The sequence below is a fragment of the Nasonia vitripennis genome, chromosome 2 (assembly GCF_009193385.2).
Source record: "Nasonia vitripennis strain AsymCx chromosome 2, Nvit_psr_1.1, whole genome shotgun sequence".
Taxonomy (NCBI): domain Eukaryota; kingdom Metazoa; phylum Arthropoda; class Insecta; order Hymenoptera; family Pteromalidae; genus Nasonia; species Nasonia vitripennis.
The window spans coordinates 13336947-13359123 of record NC_045758.1 but is presented as its reverse complement, the minus strand read 5'-3'; the positions used below and the strand labels follow the sequence as shown (position 1 = coordinate 13359123).

Here is a 22177-nt window from a genome sequence, read left to right as displayed (position 1 = left end):
GGCTATATAAGCCGGGGGAGTGAGAGAGAGGGATCATTTTTCACGCCTAAATTTTCATTTCTGAGATAAGCCCCCAGCGAGTGTTTTATTTCGCGTCGCGTCGCGCCCCGCTGCAACGGTCTAGACAAACAGCCGATGATTTAGTGTCGATTTCTTTTTGACGGAGAGTCGCACAGCCCTTTTTTTACGGCGTGTCGGATGCGATGTCACCACCGCCGCAGCGCGTATACACGCGATACAGTCTATTTTATTCAATCCCTCTCGCCTCGCTGGGAGAGGAGAATTTTTCTTCGCCCGCCGCGGAGCTCGTTATTATATTCGAAGAAAGTTGCCAAGACTATTTGCTGCGCAAGTCGATACTTTGGTATAAGGAGGCAACGAGCTGTCTCGCGGAGCCAATATGTACTTGGAAAACAGCTGCCAACATGTCGCGCGTCGCTCAGATACAGAGAGAGAGCTCGAGCGAGTAAGACTCGGGAGCAATCGATAACTTCCGTACAACTTGTTAGCTCTCTCTCTCTCTCTCTCTCTCTCTCTCTCTCTCTCTCTCTCTCTCTCTCTCTCTCTCTCTATCGGGAAAAGAAAAGCAAAACAGCCCGCGAAACCGCCGCGGTAATCAAGATCATTTTTCCTCTTTCTCTCTCTCCATCCGCAGCTGTGCGTGTAACCTTAAGAAACTACGCCGAGAGAGACGACTCGTCAAGAGCTCGAGAATCCCATCAGCCGCGCGGCGGCCTTATACACACTCACATACACGCACACAGCGTCTGCAAAATTCTTTTCTCGCATGAACAATCGACGGCAAACACTGCAAACGAACTACCGGTACGTCCTGGCACCGAGAGAGAGAGAGAGAGAGAGAGAGAGAGAGAGAGAGAGAGAGAGAGAGAGGCAAAAAGAAGAAAAAGAAAGAGCAAAAAACGAGGCCGACTACAGCAGCAGCAGCAGCGGTGCCAAAGAGACAGAAAGGAGTCGAGGCGGCTAATAGAAGAGCGAGCTGCCGAACGAAAGAGAAAAGAAAATCCGGAGTTTTTCCGCCGCTGCAGCGCAGCTCGTTATATCATTGCTCTAATCGAGGCATTAGAGCGCGCGCGCGAAAAAACGAAAAGAATTGCCAGGACGCCAGAATGCCGTTTACATCCTATGCGTCTCTCGCTCTGTCCGCGCGTGTATGTGTGTGCGTGAGAGCGAGAGAGCACAGAAACTAAACAGCGGCAGCGCCGCTTATATTTACACGCGCTTACATAGCCACGGGCTAGGAATGCTAATTAAGGCGTTTCATTAATTACTCGGCTGATGCTGCTCTGCGTGAAGCCAGTCGGTTGTACTGTTCTCTCGCCCTATTCTCTCTCCAGCGCCGTTCGCTCGCTATAAGGATGAGGATTCGCGAACAGATGACTTTGCCGATGTTTAACGAGATGCCGTCTCTCTCGGGGGTGCGAGTTTAGACACGCGTACTATGCGCGAGTTCGGTTATGCGCGTTCTCTCTCTCTCTCTCTCTCTCTCGTACACGCCTACTGGGAGATGTGCTGTTTTACGAGAGACAAGAGTCGAGAGAGAGAGAGAGTTTCGTTTTCGGGGGAGAGATGAGTTCGCTGATGGATTCGCTTGCGTGCGAGCGAGAGGGGATTGATTATCATGGAGATGGGCTCACCGTGCAGCTTTATTTATAAATATATTTAATGCATACGAGCGTTGAATAATGAAGCCCGCTTTGGTTGTATTAATTCGGGAAGAGAGCCCGAGCGGGAATACGTCGATGATGATGATTATTTTCAAACGTATAATTACAACAGGTATATAATGCGAGCGAAAGACAAACGCCCGGTGCTGATCATGAAGCGGAAAATTAGAAAATATATATATATGTATATATAACAAATCAAAAAAGCTCCCGCATTCCGGGGACGAAAACGAGCACTCGGTCAGCGCGCAAAGTTTGCCGTAATTATATATTTCATATAAGCGTATGAATTTCCCGCGTTTTTCATACTTCTCTCGCATCTCATAATCGTTGACGCGCTTTCGAGGATTAAATTGGAAAATCTCTGACGCTCTTTTGAACGCGCGCTTACGCGGTATCACGCACACACCCCCCGGTTTATCTCGTTAATTCGTTTTTCAATAAACTCTCTCGCGCACACTTATATAAAATGCGTGCGCGCGTTCTCTCCTCCCGTTCGTTCGTTCGTTCGCCGGAGTAGAGAAGCGTTTTTGTATTCTCAAAGTCTCATTAAAATGAAAAAAAAAACCGCAGGCGCGCGTAGATTAAATTAAGACTCGCCGCCGCACGCGTGCGCCGGTGTTTTAGGTGCAAATTTTTATACAGCGTATACGCACGCATAGAGGGGACGAGAAAAAAATTCCGGTCTGAGAGGGGACGCGTTTAGCGATATTTCAGTAGCGCGAGCGAGCTTTTTCCGAAAGTGCGAAAAAGCTCGCGAGCGACTGGAAATTCAACCTTTCACGTCGTTTAATTCGCGGATTATAAGCGCGGGGCTGGAAATCCGAGTAATTTTATTTCTCGCGTAATTTGCTCCGTCTCCGCAGCAGCCTAATGCTCGTGAATTTTTCTACCAAGCCGAGTGTTAAAATAACGGGCCGCGCGCAAGAGCGAACTTACTCTACATTTTAATCCTCTCTCGCGACGACGAGGACGACGTGTGATATAATCAGAGCGAGAAGCGCACGAGTAGAGAGAGAGAGAGAGAGAGACAATCGCATTTCTCCGGCCGTTTTTTATTTCACGAGATACGCCCACGGCGCTGGCGGCACACATAGCGGAACAATGCGTCATTCTCGCTCGCGGAGAGACAAGCGCAGGACAATGAAAAGACGGGTGTAAACATGCGTAGATGTACCGGCTAAATCAATCCCTTTCTTCGCGGCAACAACACCGCGGCCACTGCTGCAGCACGCCATCAACGAATCGATTTCCGCCCGCTGATAGCTGCGCACGCGATCCTCTCCTCCGAAATTAATCGGCCAAAGACAATGCATCCATCCTCCCTGATGAAGGAGCGAGTAAAAATACACGGATATACTCGCGTGAACGATCTTCCGCGTAAGTATACGTGTATAACGAGAGAGCTGCGGAAAATTCCTGTGGGAACACACACAATGCGCGCTGTGGTCTGCTTTTCGAGTACCGACGACAGACACGATCCAGAACACCCTCTTTCTCTCTCTCTCTCTCTCTCTCTCTCTCTCTCGCGCAGCAGCTCTATCTTTTTATTTATTGGAATTTCCCGGCGGCCTCGCTCTTCTCGCCTCTCGTACTTTCTCGTAATACACTTCTGCGGAGAATCGTAAAAACGCGCTGTGTGTGCGGGCGGAGGCTCCACTTGAGGTCCTTCGCGTTATTTCGCCGTAAATCAGAGGGAAATAGGGACGTTGAGAAACTGCGCACTGCATCGGTGCAATCATCGTCGTCGGGAGGATTTTTTACTCGTACGCACACAACACAGCCTCTACTGTGCGTAGCCCGGGGGAATTGGCGCTGAATGTGTCATCAATTAGCGTTTCATGACGAGCGTTGTGTTCGCGCACAGACACGCGGGCTACAGTCCGGCTGCACTGGCCCGTAGGGATCGCAAAGTCAAAAGAGCCCCACGCACACACGCGCGTTTATAATCTATATACTGCAATGGACGCGGCTGTGAATTACTCCCCGCGCGTTTTGGGGCACTTTAACCTGTCCCCCTCCGCCGCTGCATCGCGTACACGTACATATTGTAACCTGCATACGTATGCGCGTCACACGGACGCGCCTCGCTGCACTCGTTAAAGTATATCCTTCGCGTCCGGTCCGGCTGTCCCTCTTTCCTTCTGACTCGCCGCTGCAGTCGCGCGAGCGGCATAACGATTTGAATAAAAAGATCGGAGGCGCGCGCGCGTGTGTGTGCGCGGGCTACCGTACGTCTGCTGCTGACTCGTGCGAAAAGACCCCGGGAAAATTACCGCTCTTTTCTCTCCTGCGGATTTTCAGTCCGAGTGATGGGGATGTGTGCAGTACACGCTCGCACGCACCGCTTATAACGAGACACTCGTCGATGTAATACTCACTCCTCGGGAACTGTCATCCTCTCTCCCGGTCTATCCTTCGAAATTCCGTTGGAAAATCCGCGCGCTAGAGATCCCGGCAGCGCCGGAGCATTCCTTCGCTCGAGTTAGACGCTCGCCTCTCTCTCTCTCTCTCTCTCTCTCTCTCTCTCTCGCTCTCGAGCTATACACTGTATACTCCGCTGCCCTCGACGGGCGATTCCTCCGGGAGAGCGTATAGTGGTGTGCTCCGCGATCCACACACTGAACTCACTCACACACACACATTGCACACGGACACTCGCGCACACCGCACACTGCGACAGAGGGAACAGCACTGCTGATGCGGATTTTCGAGAGCGCGCACCGACGCCCAGACCTCTACAGTACAGTAAATGACGTATAGCGAGTACGAGCTGTTCCTCTATATTAGATATCGCGACGAGCGCGCGGAGCACTGAGGTTTCGGAGCAGAGTCCGCACGATGCGTAATCGAACGTCCGCCGCGGTATGGTGATTCACTTTTAGCGCGGCGGCGGGGCGTGTGCAGCCGTGAAAAAAACGTTGGGACGCGGGTGTGTGCGCCTGTTGCGCGATGCGTCGTCCGAATGCTGGCGCACACAGGTATGCAGCGTATCTCGAGTAAACGGCTCTCGTATAGTAGTATATCCCCACCAGGCGCGCATACACACAGAGCCGTAGCAGTGCTGCCAACGTTTAGCGGCTGAAAAGGGAGAGTCTCCTCCGCGATGGCTTGGGCCCCAGAGAGAGGGGACTCGAGCGCGCGGTCGACGTAAGCCGCTCGGAATGTCCGACGAGTGCGGGGAGAAGGGAGAGAGAGAGAGAGAGAGAGAGAGAGAGAGAGAGAGCGAGCGAGCGAGCTGCCGATGAATGCGTGAGCCTGCCGAGGTGTGCTGCCGCCGCCGCTGCTGCTGCTGCATAGAGGTAGGGGCGAGGGCCTGAAGATCCTGATGCGCGATCGTACGGGGAATCTCGCGAGAGTTTTTCGAATATTCTTTCGAGGGGGCTTCCGCGAGATTGGATTTTTTAATATCGCGACGAATTTCCCGAAGAGCGAATTTTCGGGAGTATTATGTGGAACTGCACTATAGGCTCGTGAATTACCGTGCGAGTTCACAGAGGTATGCGGCGGCGCACAAATTACAATATTGTAATCGACGTCTAAGCGGGTTAAGGTTGGCCGCTTCCTCGCGCGCTAAGAAGGATGAGTAAATTCCGAACAATGTGGAAACACGGCTAACCTGCTATACGTGTATGCGCCGCTGCAGCTTTATGCTTCCTCTCTATACTCCGCGCGCGCGCGGGTAGTTGAATATTCATCGGAGAACACGAGGCGAGGAAGAGAAAAGAAGGACGACGACGAGGGATCAGCTGATTTTTCATTCCGCCGATTCGGCCGTCGGAGGATCAAACTATAAACGCTCTCTTTTTTCAGATATAGCTACTACTACACGGGCTGCATTCGGCAGGTAAAAAGCGTACGGCGACACGCTGTGGTAAGCAAGCGCAGAGGTTGTGCCGCGGGTGAAAGTTTGGATAATTGCGAGAATCGTCCGACGAGCTCTAGACCCCACCGCGTGTGTTTTTGCCCGTACGAACTATGCACGCGTGTGCGAGATTTACACCGGTGCGGTCGTTTCTTCAAAAAGTTCAGCCATAACGGCTCGCCATCAAGCCTCGCAGCGGTTAATTACACGCGCTGCGAAAAACAAAATGATGTATATTTGAGAAAGGACGGCTTTCTCTCGACGCGAAAAAATATCCTAGAAAGGGAGAAAAAAATTCTCGAGTCGACTCGAGCCGATGATGACACAATAACTCAGTTTCGAAAGCGCACAATAAAAAGCGGGAGCATTGTTCGCTCTCTTTGTTATCCGGCGACGCGGGGAGGGGGCAGCCATCTTAAACAGTCGCAATTATTAATTAATAGGGTACTGCACTCTCTAGCCGTCTGCGGAATTAAAGCGCGCGCTTGCCATCCGTGAATGTTTCATTCCGGCGCAAGTTTCGTGAAAAGTCAGTGGATTTGCAGGAAGCGGTGGCTCTCCGGCTCGCGCAGTGTCTATTTATATCGACTTTGCCGAGAGATTCCCGGACCCTCTGAGAGAGAGAGAGAGAGAGAGAGAGAGAGAGAGAGAGAGAGAGAGAGAGAGAGAGAGAGAGAGAGAAAGAGCGAGTAGGAGGAGAAAAGTGGCCCCTCGCCGCACAGCCTTTGTCACTTTCAGCGCGCAGGTATGCGTGTACCTGTGCGCGCGGAGATACCCACGTGCCCTTGTCTCGTTTCAGCCTCGGCGAGACAGCTGTTTATACGGCGTGTGTACAAGCGGCAGAAGGAGTGTAAGACTGGAAGCGATTGTCGAAATCTCGGATGGTGTTGATGGAGAATCGCGCGCTCATTGTTCTCGAAATTCGCGAGAAATTCATTCCAGGAGCGCATAATGCTTGATTGGCTGGTTTCCGCAAGCCGCACAAGTCAAAACGCTTTTCAAAGCGAAAACGCTCGCTCGCACGACCAATCGCCCGAGACACAAAAGAGCCTCTCGGACATCAGAGCCTCTCTTGTATATAGCTATACAGCCGGAGCGACCCTTACGTCACTTTACTACCTCTTCCCCACACACGCAGGTACAGACCTATACGCGCGTGTATATGTGTCCCCGACGAGGACGATTGTAGCCGGCTTTAATGCATTCCTTGCTCTCCCTCCGTTTCCAGCACACACACACACACGCCAGCGCGCTATCTTTTCCTGCAAAAGAGAGAGGGAGAGAGAGATTCCCGGAGGCGCAGAGAAAAGGGAGCCGTAGCCCGCATTCACGCGCGCGTCGGCTATCTGCCGTTCTATCTCTTGGATTCTTCTCCCCCTTATGCTATACACCTATATAGTACCTGCGAAATCAGTGCTGCTGCCGCTGCTCGTGAGCCTAGTTGAGGATTCTCTTCGCTAGACGGCAGTTCGCCTCATATTTTACGCGACAAGCGAGTATAGTAGCTCGTAGGAGGAGGAGGAGGACGTTCAAACGCCTCTCTCTCTCTCTCTCTCTCTCTCTCTCTCTCTCTCTCTCTCTCTCTCTGTGAGCGCGAGTCAGCGTTTTTCCTGCTCCGGATTTTCATCCCTTTTTTGCTCTGCCCTCGCGCGTACCTATACTACACCGTGATGTACCTTTTCTACCACTTTTTTCTCCTCGGCCGCCGCGCGCGCGTTAAAGATTCTCTCACTCTCTCTCCCAAAGAGTTTGGGAATAAATTGTCGCGCTCGTGCCAAAGTTCATTTCGGAGTGTAGAGCAGATCTCCCCCCCCCTCTCTCACTCGGGCTGCGCGACTGAAATTTATATTTCTCCGGTACTATACGACAATTCGCTCTCGCCTCTTTCTTTCGCGCTCGATTTTTTTTACTTCGAGTCGGAGACGTTCGGTGAATCACACACCGCGCCGAGCGCGAAGTTTCTTTCGAGAAAGAGGCAACCGGAACCTGACGCTTTTTATATCCGAGACTCGCTGCGCGCCTTGCATGAGGAATATCTTTTCTTGTTTAGAGAGAAAAAATTGTTTGAGCAAGTTTATCGATGAAGACGCCGGGGCTTGATTTATCCGGAGAGGCAGCAGAGGAAAGTTTGCGTCAAAAGTTAAATTAACGGCTGCGTGTGTATACAGTGTGTGGAGAGTATACCTATATGGGTTTAATTTAATTTCCCGCTAATGATGCCGATTCGATTCCCGGATACGTCGCGCTTTTCCGTGCAACGAATAATCAAGAATAGTTGTTATACACCTAGAAAGGGTAAGCGGATACAGGGTGTTTTTCTGAAAATGTTTATGGAGAAATTGCAGTATCGACAGACCGGGGAAGAGAGCACTGAGAGAAAGGTATCATTGCCGTAAACATGTACACACGTTAGGAGCAATGATTGCTAATATATTCGTGTACAAATGTATCTTACAAATATTCTATACGAAACAAAAACAGTTTGTATGTATACTATAGATTTCTATAGTATACATAGAAAATATTGCAGGAAATATCTGTATGTTAATAGTTAACATATGAATTTCATGGCTATCGTGCGTAGTGTTGCGTGCAGATGGCGTTTCTCTCGTACCGCCTAACCTCAAAATCCGTCATCCTCGTTCAAACAAAAAATATTCTTGAGGGTTTGTTTATCATGAATAATCAATAAATCATTAATAATAGAACGATAGCAACTGAATATGACTAAGGAAGCATGCAAAGTGCCTTTGGAATAATATAATGTCAAAATTCAAAATTTTGTCTTTCATCGGCTTTTTGGGTCTGAATACAAAATCTGATAGTTTTGGAGATAAAATAATAAGTTCAGAGGCTGCTGAATCAGTTGGAATTACACTCATTATTTTGTCTCTAGAACTATCAGATCTGGTATTTAGACCCAAAAGGCCGTTTAAGACAAAATTTTGAATTTTGACATTATATCACTGTAAAGTTACTCAGCATTAATAATATTCATACAAGTGTGTTTTCTAATAATTTTTATCTGATTACTTCATAAAGTCTATGAAAAATCGTAAAGGGCAGCCGTATGTTATAACATTAACATACAGCTATTTGACATATAACATAGCTACGTTAACTATTGACATACGTATTATTGGCTCAAATCAAACATGCCTATGTTAACAGTTAACAAATATGTTTGCTGCAATGTTTTTTTTCTCTCAGTGAAGGTAGACACGTATGTAGAAACTCTCTCTCGTTAGCCGAATATCCCGGTATATTTTTCATCAGCGCTCTCTCTGAAAACTTTGGAATAATCCTACAGCCTGATGCAAAAAGCGTCGTTTGCTCGTTGAAAAAAAAATTCGAGCTATATTGTACAGAGCTCGACAACAAGCATCCACTCGACTGCATGCACGTACACGCACTCGCTCGTTCGCAACGCACAGGCGAAATAAGTAATTGTTCAGCAGCGACAATTACACTCTCCGCTCTCTATGCTCGGACCAAAGTACCCCTCGAACGGCGTTACACACGAGTCGAGCAATTTCGCGCGCTATAATATTTCAAAATTCCGCGCTGCACACGAGGCAGGCGATGTAGAGAACGTGTATGTACAAAAAACTCGCTGGTGTCAAAAAACTTGGCGCATAGGACACAGAGAGGCGATGATAACAAAAACGTCGAGCGCGCGGCGTCGTCGAAACAAAACTAATTCCCAACTCTCTCTCTCTCTCACTGGCAGCTTTTCCCCGCTATGATACGGAAAAAGCGAGCGAGAGAGAGAGAGAGAGAGAGAGAGAGTGGTCGTCCCGAAATTATCACGCATTTTTCACGAGAGCTCGCGCTCGCAAAGCAGCTGAATTCATTTCGCTGAAAGAAGAGGGAGGGAAAGGCACTAGACACCCTTTGTCAAAAGTAAAAATGTCCTTGGTGAATCACGAGCTTAAAAAGTCGCCCCGTGTGCGTGAGCCAGCCGTATTCAGCCACGAACGACGGGAGAGAGAGAGAGAGAGAGAGAGAGAGAGAGAGAGAGAGAGAGAGAGAGGCGCAAAACAAGGGTAAAATATGCGCGTCGGGGTCGCGGCGCGCGAAAGAGTGAGAGAGAGAGAAAGAAGTCTTAGTAGCGCTAGAGATGGCCTGAGAGAGCAACAACGCGAGGTCGCGGCAGCAGCGGCTTCCTTGCTCACCCACACAGACGCATGCCAAGTCGCGCTGGATATACTTTTACCTGTGCAGTGCGTTTCTACGTATTATATATAAATGGAGAAAAAATAGGAAGAGACGACGCATGCGCGCGTATATATAAGCCACCGTGGATTATACTTATTAGCGGTGCAGCAGCAGAGCAGAGCTCTCTCTCTCTCTCTCTCTCTCTCTCTCTCTCTGAGAGAGTTAATGACTTCCGCGCCTTTCGAAACTTTTAACAGCGCGTCCCCGCTACAATGCTGCTCTGCGGCGCTGGGATTCCGAAAATTCGCACAACTATTGGGTTAGCTCGACGTGTATGCACGTGTGAGTGCGGGGGAAGAGCTAGAGTTTAGAATTTCAAAATATTAAGGTTAATGCTCGGTAAGTTCATTTGGCGAAAGCCTGTTATGAATAATGCGTCAGACAGTCGCTGCATAGACAGCGTGCGTATATGCATAGGTCTACCGCCACTGCAACTGGAGCTGAGCGCCTATCTATCTGCATAGAGGAGGAGAGCGCGGACACACACACACACGCACACATACACGAGCGCGGTGCACACGTTGGAAATTTTAGTGGTAAGTTTAACTTGCGTGAGAGCTTCGGATTCTACGGTTGCACATGGAATTTATGATATTGGGCGCCGCCGGGCTGCGGCGGCGGGGCACACACGTGTGTGAATGAAGAATTTATCCCAAGGTGAATTTATCGCGTTATCCCCGGGAATACGTGAAATATGAATGAGCGCGTCTTGGGGGAAATTCCGAAAAATATTCGCCGGTGTATGGAAAATCTGAATATTCGATGCGCTGCACACACGTGCACGCGTGTCGTGTATAGGGACACGTTTTTTGGTGCGTACGTGAATTCTAAGCGAAAGGGTTGTATGCAACGTCCGCGCATAGACGTCCATCGCGCAATTTTCATATCGGCCCTAAAATTCCCGGCGATTCATAAACGAGAGCCAGCCAGCCATCAGAGAGAGAGAGAGAGAGAGAGAGAGAGAGAGAGAGAGAGAGAGAGAGAGAGAGAGAGAGAGAGAGAGAGAGAGAGAGGGAGAGAGAGAGAGAGAGTAAAAAAAAGGACGACGAGGAGCTAGAGCGAGTGGTCCGATAATGCAGCCGCTAAAAAATTCAAGCCCTCTCCTCCGCTATATATCCGGCCCATCGCGATACGGGGGAGAGCGATCGAGCGAAGCTATATACACTATCTCTCCCGTCGGCAAATTGCCCAGAATCCGGCTACTTAAAATAACGTTCACATATATACAGCACACTGCTCTCTGCAGCTCCCGTCGAGCGGAAAATATATAGCCGACCACTAGTTCACATGGATCGCGGCGCCGCCATCAGCGTCTTAATTATCCAGCCGATTTCGCAGTCCTCCGCGCGAGCGCTATACCGCACCCCCGTTGAGAAAAAGCGCAAGTGCAGCACATAATAATATAAAGAAGAAACGCAGCCACGCGATCAATGATCCGCCTGTGAGCGAGTCTGATGGCCCTGCTGCTCTCTCCCAGAGAGAGCACGAGCTTATAAACGAGAGCCATTATACGCACGCGGAGTCTCTCGCACGCGTTGCATAACAATCGCGGCCACTATTCCGCACACGTACTCCCTCGCTCGCTCGCTCGCGCGCACGGGGTAATCGTCGCGTTGTACATATTCGGCTGTAGCCGGGCTAATCCGAGCGTGTCCGCAGCCACTTTCGGTCCATATACGTGAGAGAGAGAGAGAGAGAGAGAGACAGAGAGACAGAGACAGAGAGAGCTAACAACTTGTTTATTGCGCTTAACTAGCCGCTTCCTACTTAGCCGCAAGAGAGCGAGCGAGAGAGAGAAGCATGTGCACTCGGCCGCGTGCATTGCTCTCTCCCGTGTGATCTCTCTTTCTCTCTCTCTGCGCGTGTGTGTGCGTTGATATGCATGACGTGTACGTATATAGTTTCGTGGGAGTCTCGCCGGTATAGAGAGAGAGTAGACTCAGCTCGTCGCGCTATACTGCCGAAGCATGCAAATGGGCCGAGGGCCTTTGTTTACGAGCTGCTGCCTGGATTTTTCGGACCGAGAGGACGCGAGAGAGTTCCTCCCTGTACTGCACTCGAATTCTTGAGTGCCAAATTATATTTTTCATTGGGTTCCTGTGCAAGGTCGTGTCACATTTCATACAAGATCACCCATCAATCGCTTATACGATCGTTAGCACCGTCGTGTAAAAAAAAGCGCACTAATTATTAATTCGACCGTCGTTACGCGATAATCAACGCCAACGACGCGCCGATTAAAAAAGCACCGCTCGCGCAGCGAAAAAAGAGAACTCTTCTCTCCTCCCACGCAAGGAAAAAAGAAGACTGTACTATTACAAGCTTGTTACCGCGCCGTACAGCAGCGGCAGCAGTATGGCACATAGCCACAGGTCGTTGGCTCAGACTCGCGTGGGCAATGATTAGTTCGCTCTAACGCAATTGACCTCGCAGACTTGACACCAATTGACCAAACGAACTCTCTCCCCGAGTTACACTACTGCGCGCGTTTGTACTCGCACACAGAAGCCTGCACCTGTTTTTTGCCCGCCTCTCGCTCGTCTCGTCGTAAACAAAGCCGACCGGCGCGCGCGTGCTGCAGAGATCGGAAAAAGCGCCTTCCCTCTTATTTTTCACGCGCGCGTTAATTCCGGCGGGAAAATAAAAAGCTGGACGAGGAGAGGGAGGCGGAGCTGCGCAAAAAGATAACGAGAGCGACGCTCCGCAGCAGCTTGTTTTCGCGTGTTCGATTTGAGAGTCGAACGAGGTGCTGGTGGCGGTTCGAGAGCAGTTTTCTCGTTAAATTTTTCACTAGAGCGTATCTGTGCATGAGCTTTTCGGAGAATCGCGTGTACAAAATACGCAGGCTTTTTGTTCTTCTTCAATTTTCAACGGGTTTCGCAAGCTCCGTGAAATTTTGCATGATTCATCGATGTGTACCATATTTTTCCGTCGGCGCAGAGCTGTAATGTTTTCGCCCGCGTGTATTTTTATGAAAACAAACATTTCCCGGATGCTCGAATTTACGGGGAAATATTTTCAATTATTTAGCGCAAACCCGCTATTGGTTCGTTCGTTACATCCGCACGCGTGCATATAGAGGAAAGAACCAAAAAAACCGCGCGAACGTGCACACAGCGCATCCAGAGGCTCCGATAAGACATCTGCCTCTCTCAGGGATATGCGCGAGCGCAAACAGCAGCTATAGCGGCTTTTCTTGGAGAAACTCTTATCATCTCCCTTTTAATATTTCACCCGGGTATTTTACGCTCGCGTATAAACTGTCAACCCGCTCTCTCTTTCCATGTACACACAGCAGCAGCAGCAACAGTACACAAAAAAGCAGCTCAGAGCGGCTAGTGCGACGACGAGAGCCGGGGAAAAAACGATGCAATTTGCGTGTGCGGCGGCTGCTTTTTTTTGCTGGAAATCCAATTTCGGAGTCCCGCGTGTGCTCAGAGGGAAGCCGCAGCACCCGAAAAAGGTCTATTATGCGCGGGCGCGTGAAAATTCGTAAACACGCGAGGATTTTTCGCTTCGCGAATTCATACGCTCTCTATCTCCGAGGGAGAAAGAGAGAGAGAGAGAGAGAGAGAGAGAGAGAGAGAGAGAGAGAGAGAGAGAGAGAGCGTATTAAGTACACTCCGATAAGCGCACTTCTAATAAGCGCGAAATAATCGAGAGACAGACACACAACCGCGCGCGCTTATCTCTCTCCCTCTACAGCTAGGCAGTAAAATAAAAGAAAGAGAGCTGGAAATCCGCGCTAAGCCGCCCACGCTCACGCGCGCACAAAGTATAATCAAGAGAGCACACGGAGAAAACGTCCGCCGCGCGTAAACATAGAGCGCAATCGGGCGGCCTCTAAGCTAGTCGTATCGATAAAAACAAATAAAGAAGCTTTACGATAGGTATACGGACATAGAACGTGCGCCTACTACTACTGCTACTACTGCTGCGCGTGGCCGGCCGTAGCCCTGGCAAACAACAGTTTGCTTTTACGGCTCCGGTATCGGTATAACCTGCTGGCGACAAAGGGCTAGGTGGTGGTGTGGTATACCTATCTACTATTAGTACCTGCTCGCTTTAACACAGAAGTAGAATAGAAAAAATTTCACAGGATTTTAAAAGTTCCTTTAAAACGAACGAACAGACGGATTTTCGCGTCAAGAGCGCCCGGCGCGCGCTGACGGGCTTTTTTGGAATATTACAACAAGCGGAGAGAAAGAGAGAGAGAAGTATTATTACGGACGGCGGCGAGTGAAAAATTATTCGCCGACGAGGATATTTCATTTTCGGGAATGACGAATCGCCCGGTAAAAACGTAGTGTAATGCGCGCAGATTGCCCGCGGGCAGGATAGCGGAGGGGGGCACGATTTGTATCTGGAAAAACAAATGGTCCGTTTATAAAACCGCCAAGTGGGATTCGAATTTCATGCGTTGCGGGGCTATCGCGCGGTGATTTATATGCCTTTTTATACGAGCTTACAATGAATACTTGAAATTTTATTCCCATGAAATTCGGGCGGGCAGCCGCGATTAAATTGAATAACTAATTAAACCGTATCGTATATCGGGAGCGCGATTCCATCCCCGAAAATACGTGGAATCGTTTTCTCGAACGTCGAAAAAAAGAAATGCAAGTCGCGCAGACTAAAAAAGCGCCGCAAGCTCGGCGTAATTGCGTGCTTTCTTTGAGAGAGCTGCGATGCCCGCAACCGACATTAAAGCCCACTCTCTGCTATACTACAGCGTACGAGAGGAGAGAGAGGCCACACGCGATAAGCTGCGGCTGCTGCTTTTCGTCAAGATTCCACGGCAGGCTCGCATTATCTCCTCTCCACCCTTATAGCAGTGCAGGCCATTAATCCCCGGCGCGCGCGCAGATAGCTTTGTTATATTCATCGTCGTCGTAGTCGTGCCACCTTCAAAAGCTGCGCCTTGAAGGCGACGAGACTCTATCCCTCTCTCTCAGGGGGCTACTGAAAAAGTCATGCGTTTGACCCTGGGGCAAAGTCGCGTCCGCGTCTGTGGCCCGATGGCGAGTACACATAATTTTGCGTACGTAAGGAACTTTTTTCTCTCCCGCTCTTGAGGCTTAGAGAGGGTAAACCTCAAGGAAATAGCTCCGAGGAGCTTCTTCATTCTAATCCCTCACTATCCCCCTCTTCTCTCTCTCTCTCTCTCTCTCTCTCTCTCTCTCTCTCTCTCTCTCTCTGTAGGAGGCTATACGCTGCTCCGCTGCAATGGTCTCTCGACTATACATATACTGTACAGGGCGACGTAGTCGAGAGCAGCAGCAGCAGCACTTTTATCGCGCTCGTCTCGCGCGAATGAGCGCGGTTGCGCGCGTCGGAAGCGAAGAATAACGGCGAGTGACGTTTCTCTCTCTCTCTCTCTGTGTTTCCTCTTTTTTTCTCTCCTTTTTAAAGCTTTCCTACTCTACTGCTTTTCATTTCTCTTCTTTCCCTCGTCGCCGCGCTTTTATTATGTCGTTCGCGGCGGCGCCTGACGGAATAATCGAATGCCGCGCGCGACGAAGGAATTTATGTACGAGTGCCGCTGATGCTCCTTTCGATGCTGTATTATTATAATGTACAGGTATAATACGGAAGTTTCAATCGTTTGCGAAAATTATGCCGTTCGTTATATTGCCGATACACGTAACAAACGCCGCCGGAGATGCGTTTTATCGTTCGTACGTGCAAATTCGATCTTTTTCATTATTATATCATCTTCCGTCGTCCGCGTTGTTACACACTCTTTTCGCGGGGGCGATCGAGAGCGAGAGAACGCGTAAAACGCGGTACATTGAACCGGGTCGCAAACGAGGAAATCGCACATTGATACGGATTAACTTCGTTATACGAATTATTATTCCGATTTGAAATTGTTTGTTTTTTTTCCGCTCTCGTCGTTCATTATGTATTATTCGCCGGCCGCTGCTGCATGACGCGATGTAAAAAACATTTGCACACGTGCGGCTGATCCGAAATTACGCATTTATTTTTGGGGGAAAACGTTGCGCCTTATATTGTTCGACGTTTAATTTATAAGCTTTTAAATCGGCGCGCCAAAACGAAAAGCCTATTATTATTGCTGTATACACGCGAGAATGTTTAAATATTATTCACGCGAATAACAATGACGCGCGCGAGTTATCTCTCTTTGTATTAATGCTCTTTCGCGAGATACAATCAAAATAATGGCCTGTTGAAGATAGTCGACGCGGGAGCAAGGATTATCGTTAGATATCCCAGCGACTTCCCTTCTATGCAAGCTCAGCACTCATAGTGCTGTAACGTAAAAGCCTGATTGGCAATTTTTGATAAAGAGATCGAGAGCTCCCGCACTTTGATTCCGCGAGTCCTTTGGACACACGCAAAAGACTTTTCCTTCGGCGCAGCAGCAGTCTCGCCTCTCGTTTACTTTTGAGGCCGCTGCTGCTGGCGCTTTGCCTTCCCTCCTTTGAATCTCGCGCGCATGGGGCTGTACAGAAAGAGCTATATGCAATGGCACACGTTCACAGAGAGGAGGAGGGCAGTGAAAAAGAAACGCGCGCGGCACAGTATCAACCCTCAAGATTAAAAGTCGAGCATCGATCCTTCTGTGTAATAAAACGTCGCTGCGCAACAAGCGTTTAGGTACACTACTGCAGGGCTGCTGCGATAATTAAGTTCGAGGGGGTCGACACTCAATAGCGCGCGCGAAAAAGCAGAGCTCGAGGACGCTCTTTACGAGAGGGGACGATCGGAAAGAAACTTCGAAGTGTCTAATTAAAGTTAAATGAACGTCGCGCGCGCGAAGTCGAGTGTCATTCTCGCGTGCAGAATTTGACATTGCGTGCGGCCTCCAGAGAAGGAGGGAGGGAGAGAGAAGCCTTTGTCGTCGAGGGAATTAAGAGCGAGCCGATCAGACACGCGGATAACGAGAGAAAGAGAGCTGCTTTCGTAAACAATCGATGCCGATGCGATAAAAGTCGTCGGTGTGATCCACTTGAAGCGGCTAGCTATGAGTGATGCTAAATTGCGTTCTTGCTTGGAATATCAAAGTCTAAAGTCTCTCGCTAGCGGAGAAGACGTTTTTGATGTAATTAAAAATTCGCTCCTTATTAGCACGCGGAGCGCGCGCGCGCGGAGTAAGGCGCGAGAGAGAAGAGGAGGAGAAGAAGAAGAAGTGAATACGGGCACGCGCGCCGTTGTTATTACTTGTTTTGAGCTCGCGCGTCTGGAAGTTCAAGATCCCTTTGTCCGAAGTTCGGGACTACTGTACCGCCAGCGCCACAGCCACCACCGGCGCCTCGGGTCGAGTTAAGCGCGAGAACTATCCCCCGAAACAAGCGCGCGGCACTTATAAACACACTTTTAATTATTGCCGCTAATAATTACCGGCTTTGGGGCTGCTGCTTCCCGAAAGTTGGCGGCAAAAACTTGCGGCGCTGTATTCTGGAAAATTACACCGCCGCTTGTGTGTGTGTGTGCTTTTCGCGGGCGAGAATTTATATCGCACGCGAATCTCAGCTCCGCGGTGTATATTTGCTGTTTGCGCGCGCCGAATAGCGAGAGAGGGATATATTCCCTCCTGTGTTCCCTCTCTCTCTCTCTCTCTCTGTCTCTCTCTCGCTTACGTTATATATACATAGAGCTCTAAAGTTTCGGACCCCAGGTGTCTGAAGTTTCCTTTATGTATCGCGTAATATCCCCTCCCCTCTCCACCTCTCGCCATCTCTCTCACTCTGCGCGAGAGCGGGCGGCGTGTGAAGATTATTAAAAGTGCGCGATAAATCGTGGATTATGCGCTCCTGATCCGCGCACGCGTAAATTACAGCAGAGAGTGATTTTTAAATCGCCTAGCGCGTAGTCGTACGTAACAATATATAATACGCGGAGAGACGAGCGCCGCACGTTTACGGATCACGTTGCAGTGCTCGCTGTGTTGTGATAACGTTGTCCGACGCGTAATCAACACCGTCCGTCTCACTCGTTCGAATTTTTCGCGAGCAAAATGCTCGAAATTACAAGCCGCCGCTCACGCGTAGCTGTATCCGTATCATCGACGCGCAAAAGACTATATTGAAAATCCGCTCCCGCAACTCTCGCATCAAGAGCCGCATTCAATTAAAGAAAAAATTCCCACGCAGCCGCGAGTGCAGCCGTATATACTGTTCGAGGAGACCGCAGTTGCATATGAAATGAAGTATTATACGAACTAAAAAAAAAAACAATAATAAAAACAAACAGAAAAGGGGGAAATCGATAGGCGCCGCGAGAAACAAAACGTTGGCTCGCGCGCGTGAGTCGAAATAGCCGATTTATTTCCTGAGCACACAAACACGCGTTTCCGTTCGCCGTTCTCTTTCCTCCCTCCTCTCTCGTTGTCGTCGGCGCTGTACATATAGCTATACACTCGAACACAGCGTGCGCTGCAGCTCGTCAACTTTACTTTTCGTCGAATCGCACCGGCATACTTCCACGCGCGAGCGCTCGACGGGCCTCGGCGCAGATATTCCAACTATTGCACTCTGGGGCACCGATTGCAGCGGCGGCAGACGTTTACTTTTATACGACGCTGTGGAGCTTGTATTGGGAGGAGGAGGAGGAGGAGGAGGAGGAGGAGCTACTGCTATTTGGAAAAACAAGCCGGGGAGTGATGGAGTTTTTTTTATCACGGCTAGAGTATATATATATAGGTCTAATGTTGAGCCGCGTGTGGGAGTGAAGAAGCATGTTTCGAATTATAATAGACGTATCTGCAGCGGTTCCATTATAATTCGACGTAGATCAACTCGATTACAGTCAGTAACAAATCCACGTACGATCAACCCTCGAACACTGCATAGACAATAAGTAACGACTCTCTAGCTCATCAAGCGGATAATTAACAGCACTGATCCCTCCGTGCGAAAGCTATTCAATAACGCGCGCGAGCGCAAAACACCATAGATTCCAACTCCATTCTAATCAATCGACAATCCTCAATAGTGACTTCTCTCATATCCCTCGTCGCGCGCAACAAAGAAAAAAAATTCTCTCCCTCGCTCGCGCTCGGAATATCCGATTCGTCGATATTCGCGATCGCGCGCGCTGCTTCCACGATGCACGCAGCAGCTGCTTTTCAAAAAACCATCCCATTCACTCGCGCGCGTTGCTGGCTGCTGCAGCATCGGAGAGAAAGAAGCTGCAGCGCGCTGAGAGAAAAAAAGGAATTTCTTCGCTCGTCATATACCTACCGTCTCTTTCTCTCGCTTTGCGTCGTACAAAGAACAGAGAAAAAAAGAGAGAGAGAGAGAGAGAGAGAGAGCGAGAGAGCGCAGAAAAGACGGCTAACGAACTCTGGAACGCAAAGCGCATCATTCACGCCTCTTAGCCGGGAGACAAAAGGTGAAAACAGCCAAAATACACTCACGGCGCCGTCATTGACATACTACTATACCGCAGAGTCACTCCGTCGAGAAAAACGCATTTAACGAACGGAAAAATTCTCTCTCGCGTGTGTAGTCGTATAAATACAAAGAAGAGAGGGGCGGGGGAACAAGCTTCGTTAGGTGGAAATTGCGCGAAAGAGACGAGTGGGGGAAAAGCCGGGAAAGAATAAGTTAAATACCCGTTTTCCCTTCTCTCTCTCTCTCTCTCTCTTTCGCTCGTGTACATGATTAAATTTTAAAATTTCTCGTCGCCGTCTTCGCGCGCACAAAAGCTCGCGGGGATAATGAGAAAAATGCTTACTACAGTCCTTTTGCAGTCGCGCGAGCTCGCGCTCGAGAGAGGGACTTTGTACCCCCTTCCCCCCCCCCCTCGCTATCTCTCTCTCTCGAGAACGTAAGAATGAGTTTTAGTAGACTTCTTGTAATAAGCAGATATAATGACGCGTTTTTAAAGCGCGCTCCGGGAAATTGCTCGCGCGTCGTTTCCGCTATACACTTATACGCTGGGCTACCAGTCGAGAATAAAACCAGCGCGAATTATCGACGTATTTCCAGCCTTGCGAGTCTACGGCGCTATACGCACCGCATCACCTTCGCCGGGAGAGATTTTTTTCAACAACCGAGCGAGAGTACCTCGAGATAAGATTAGCCCTGTAAATATTGAATCCAGATAAAACCCCTTTAAAAAAATCTCGCGCTCGTGTACGCGCAGAGTACACGTATGAAATATACAGCAATCAAGCATTCACATCACCCCCGCGTGCGCGAGCGCAGACAAACAACACATGCTTGCGATTAGCCGACCGGACGAGTCACTCGGGAAAAATGCCTTTGTTTACTCTCTCTCTCTCTCTCTCTCTCTTTCTCGCTGCGCGACACATCCGTCACTCGTACGTACGTGCACTATACATATCGCGATAAGTAACACGAGGTGTACATTGTCGCGCGCGGAGTTACGTAAAATAAAAAGAGTAAACGTTATCGTCGCTGCGGAACTTCCGAGAATCCTCTCGGCGAAGAAGATTACGAACAGGGCTTAGGCAAACGACGGACGGACACACCCCAGCGAGAGAGAGAGAGAAACATCACATTCATACACACGGACGACGCAACGGCGACGGCGAAGGAACGGGGAGAGAGAGAGAGAGAGAGAGAGAGAGAAAGAGAAAAAGTCTCGAGAGCAAAGCCAGCTCCGAAAATCCGCCGGTTGTCCCTCCTCGCGCGCGCGCATGTATCCGCACAATAACACTTCTCGCTTACACGCGGCACGCACGTACATCCATTCCTCGCGGCTTACCCAGCCTACATAAAAGCGGCCCGAATGCTCCGTACTGCATAGTCGTACACACGTGAATGTGTGTAAGGTATATGCGTATATATAGCTATAGGTATAATAGGGAGCATAGCATAGCGCCGCTGACTATCAACAGGTCCCGTGCGCGTTGCTGCTGCTGCTGCAGAGAGAAAGAGGAAGCGAGACAAGAGCGCGAGTATAACCGCGAGCCTGAGGTGAGAGACGTCCGTCCGCGCGCTAGCGTGTGTATGTGCGCAGTGCACGCAACGTTGCACCGTACTACGTCTGCACTGTGTTATATAGCTATAGTCATGCAGTAGAGTGTGTACACATACCTCGGAGAAAGAGAGAGAGAGAGAGAGAGAGAGAGAGAGCTCCCTCCTCTGCCGATGCAGCTTATCTCGGCCCTGGCTCTCTCGTCGATCCTGTGCTCCGCACGCACTCGCTAGATTTTGCTCCGCTCTCTTACTATACTACTGCTGCTGCTGCTGCTGCTGCTGCTGCTGCTGCTGCTGATGATGATGACGAGATGAAGGAGAGGCGCAGCGAGTCGGTCGCCGCGCGACCGGTATACTACTACTATACTACTACTACCACCACCACTATACTGGCTGCAGCGCTGCGCTACCGCGACACACACACACGGTATCAGTGTCGTCGTCGCTCCATGGCTTCGCGTTTAAAGGCCGGCGCTCCTCTCGCCGCGGCTCCACTGCTGCTCGTGCACTTGTCCTCGAGTTCCCAGGCTGCGCGCCGCATATTTTCTCGGCCCGACGTCTCACGCTCGCCGCCGCCGCCGCCGCCGCCGCCGATAAACACGCTTGTATTTCTCGATTTATACTGGCAGCTGCTGCGCTGGTAAGTAGGCAGGTACCGTGGACTCGATGACGACCGGATTATCGATACACACTGGCTTGGTTTTTCGGCCGCGCGCACGCACAGGTAAAATACAACCGGAGCACACCGCGCACTACATTACACGGCTGCTATACACACTGATGCACAGGGAGACCACTACTACTTACTATAAGCAATATACCACACTATACCGCGCCGCGGCGAACGCCACTGTTAAAGAGTACAGCACGAGGAGAGGAAAAAAACGCGCTACACTCGCTCGCTCTCTCGCGCCATCAGGTAGGCATGCACGCCTATACGTCTGTGTACGCGTGTGTGCGTTCTTGTAAGTATAGAGGTAAACGTAAAGGTGCGCAAGAGCGAGAGAGAAAACTCTCGCGCGAGAGGCACACACGCGGAACTTTCGGCTGGACGGGCAGCGCGGACGGTTGAGTTGAGCTATTGTCGAGTCCACCGTACGCGAGTAGACGCATCGGACTGCGGAATCTTTCTCCACTGCTTACTGCGCCAGCGACTGGCGAGACGATTTCAAGGTATAGAAAAAACAACGCACACAACGAGTTTATATATGTGGGACGACGCGCGCTCGCGAGCTGCGCTGCACTACGGGCCTGTGCAGCCAGTCAACGGTACGCGTCAGCACTGAATCGCGGCGTGCGTTCGCCGCGGTGTGTAGTGTGTACAACGCGCGACCGCGCGACGCTGGCGCCCTCCGACAGCCGGTGGTTGTCTGCGCATACTCCGCTGCAGGGCTGCAGGTAGCCGCGGTGCGTTATTTTCCTTCGAATTTCGCGACGTTCTCGCCGCGACTGCACTGTGCACACGGCTTCTGCCTATAGAGCTCTATCGATGG

At 50.1% G+C, this 22177-nt stretch overlaps 1 protein-coding gene across 11 annotated transcripts in view; it reads right to left on the bottom strand.

Annotated features, from left to right (window-relative positions):
* LOC100122125 (afadin) overlaps positions 1-21968 on the bottom strand; it is a 73278-nt gene extending 51310 nt beyond the window's left edge. For 4 of the 11 annotated variants that reach the window (XM_016982862.2, XM_031922548.1, XM_031922549.1 and 1 more), the window contains exon 1: positions 4067-4667. In XM_016982862.2, the coding sequence (XP_016838351.2) occupies positions 4067-4083 (17 nt within the window). In that variant the 5' untranslated portion in view covers positions 4084-4667. Of the gene's footprint in view, positions 1-4066; positions 4671-20801 lie in introns of those variants that run through there. The other 7 variants (XR_004226574.1, XR_004226575.1, XR_004226576.1 and 4 more) reach the window with 4 other exon arrangements.
* Positions 21969-22177: the final 209 nt, after the last annotated feature.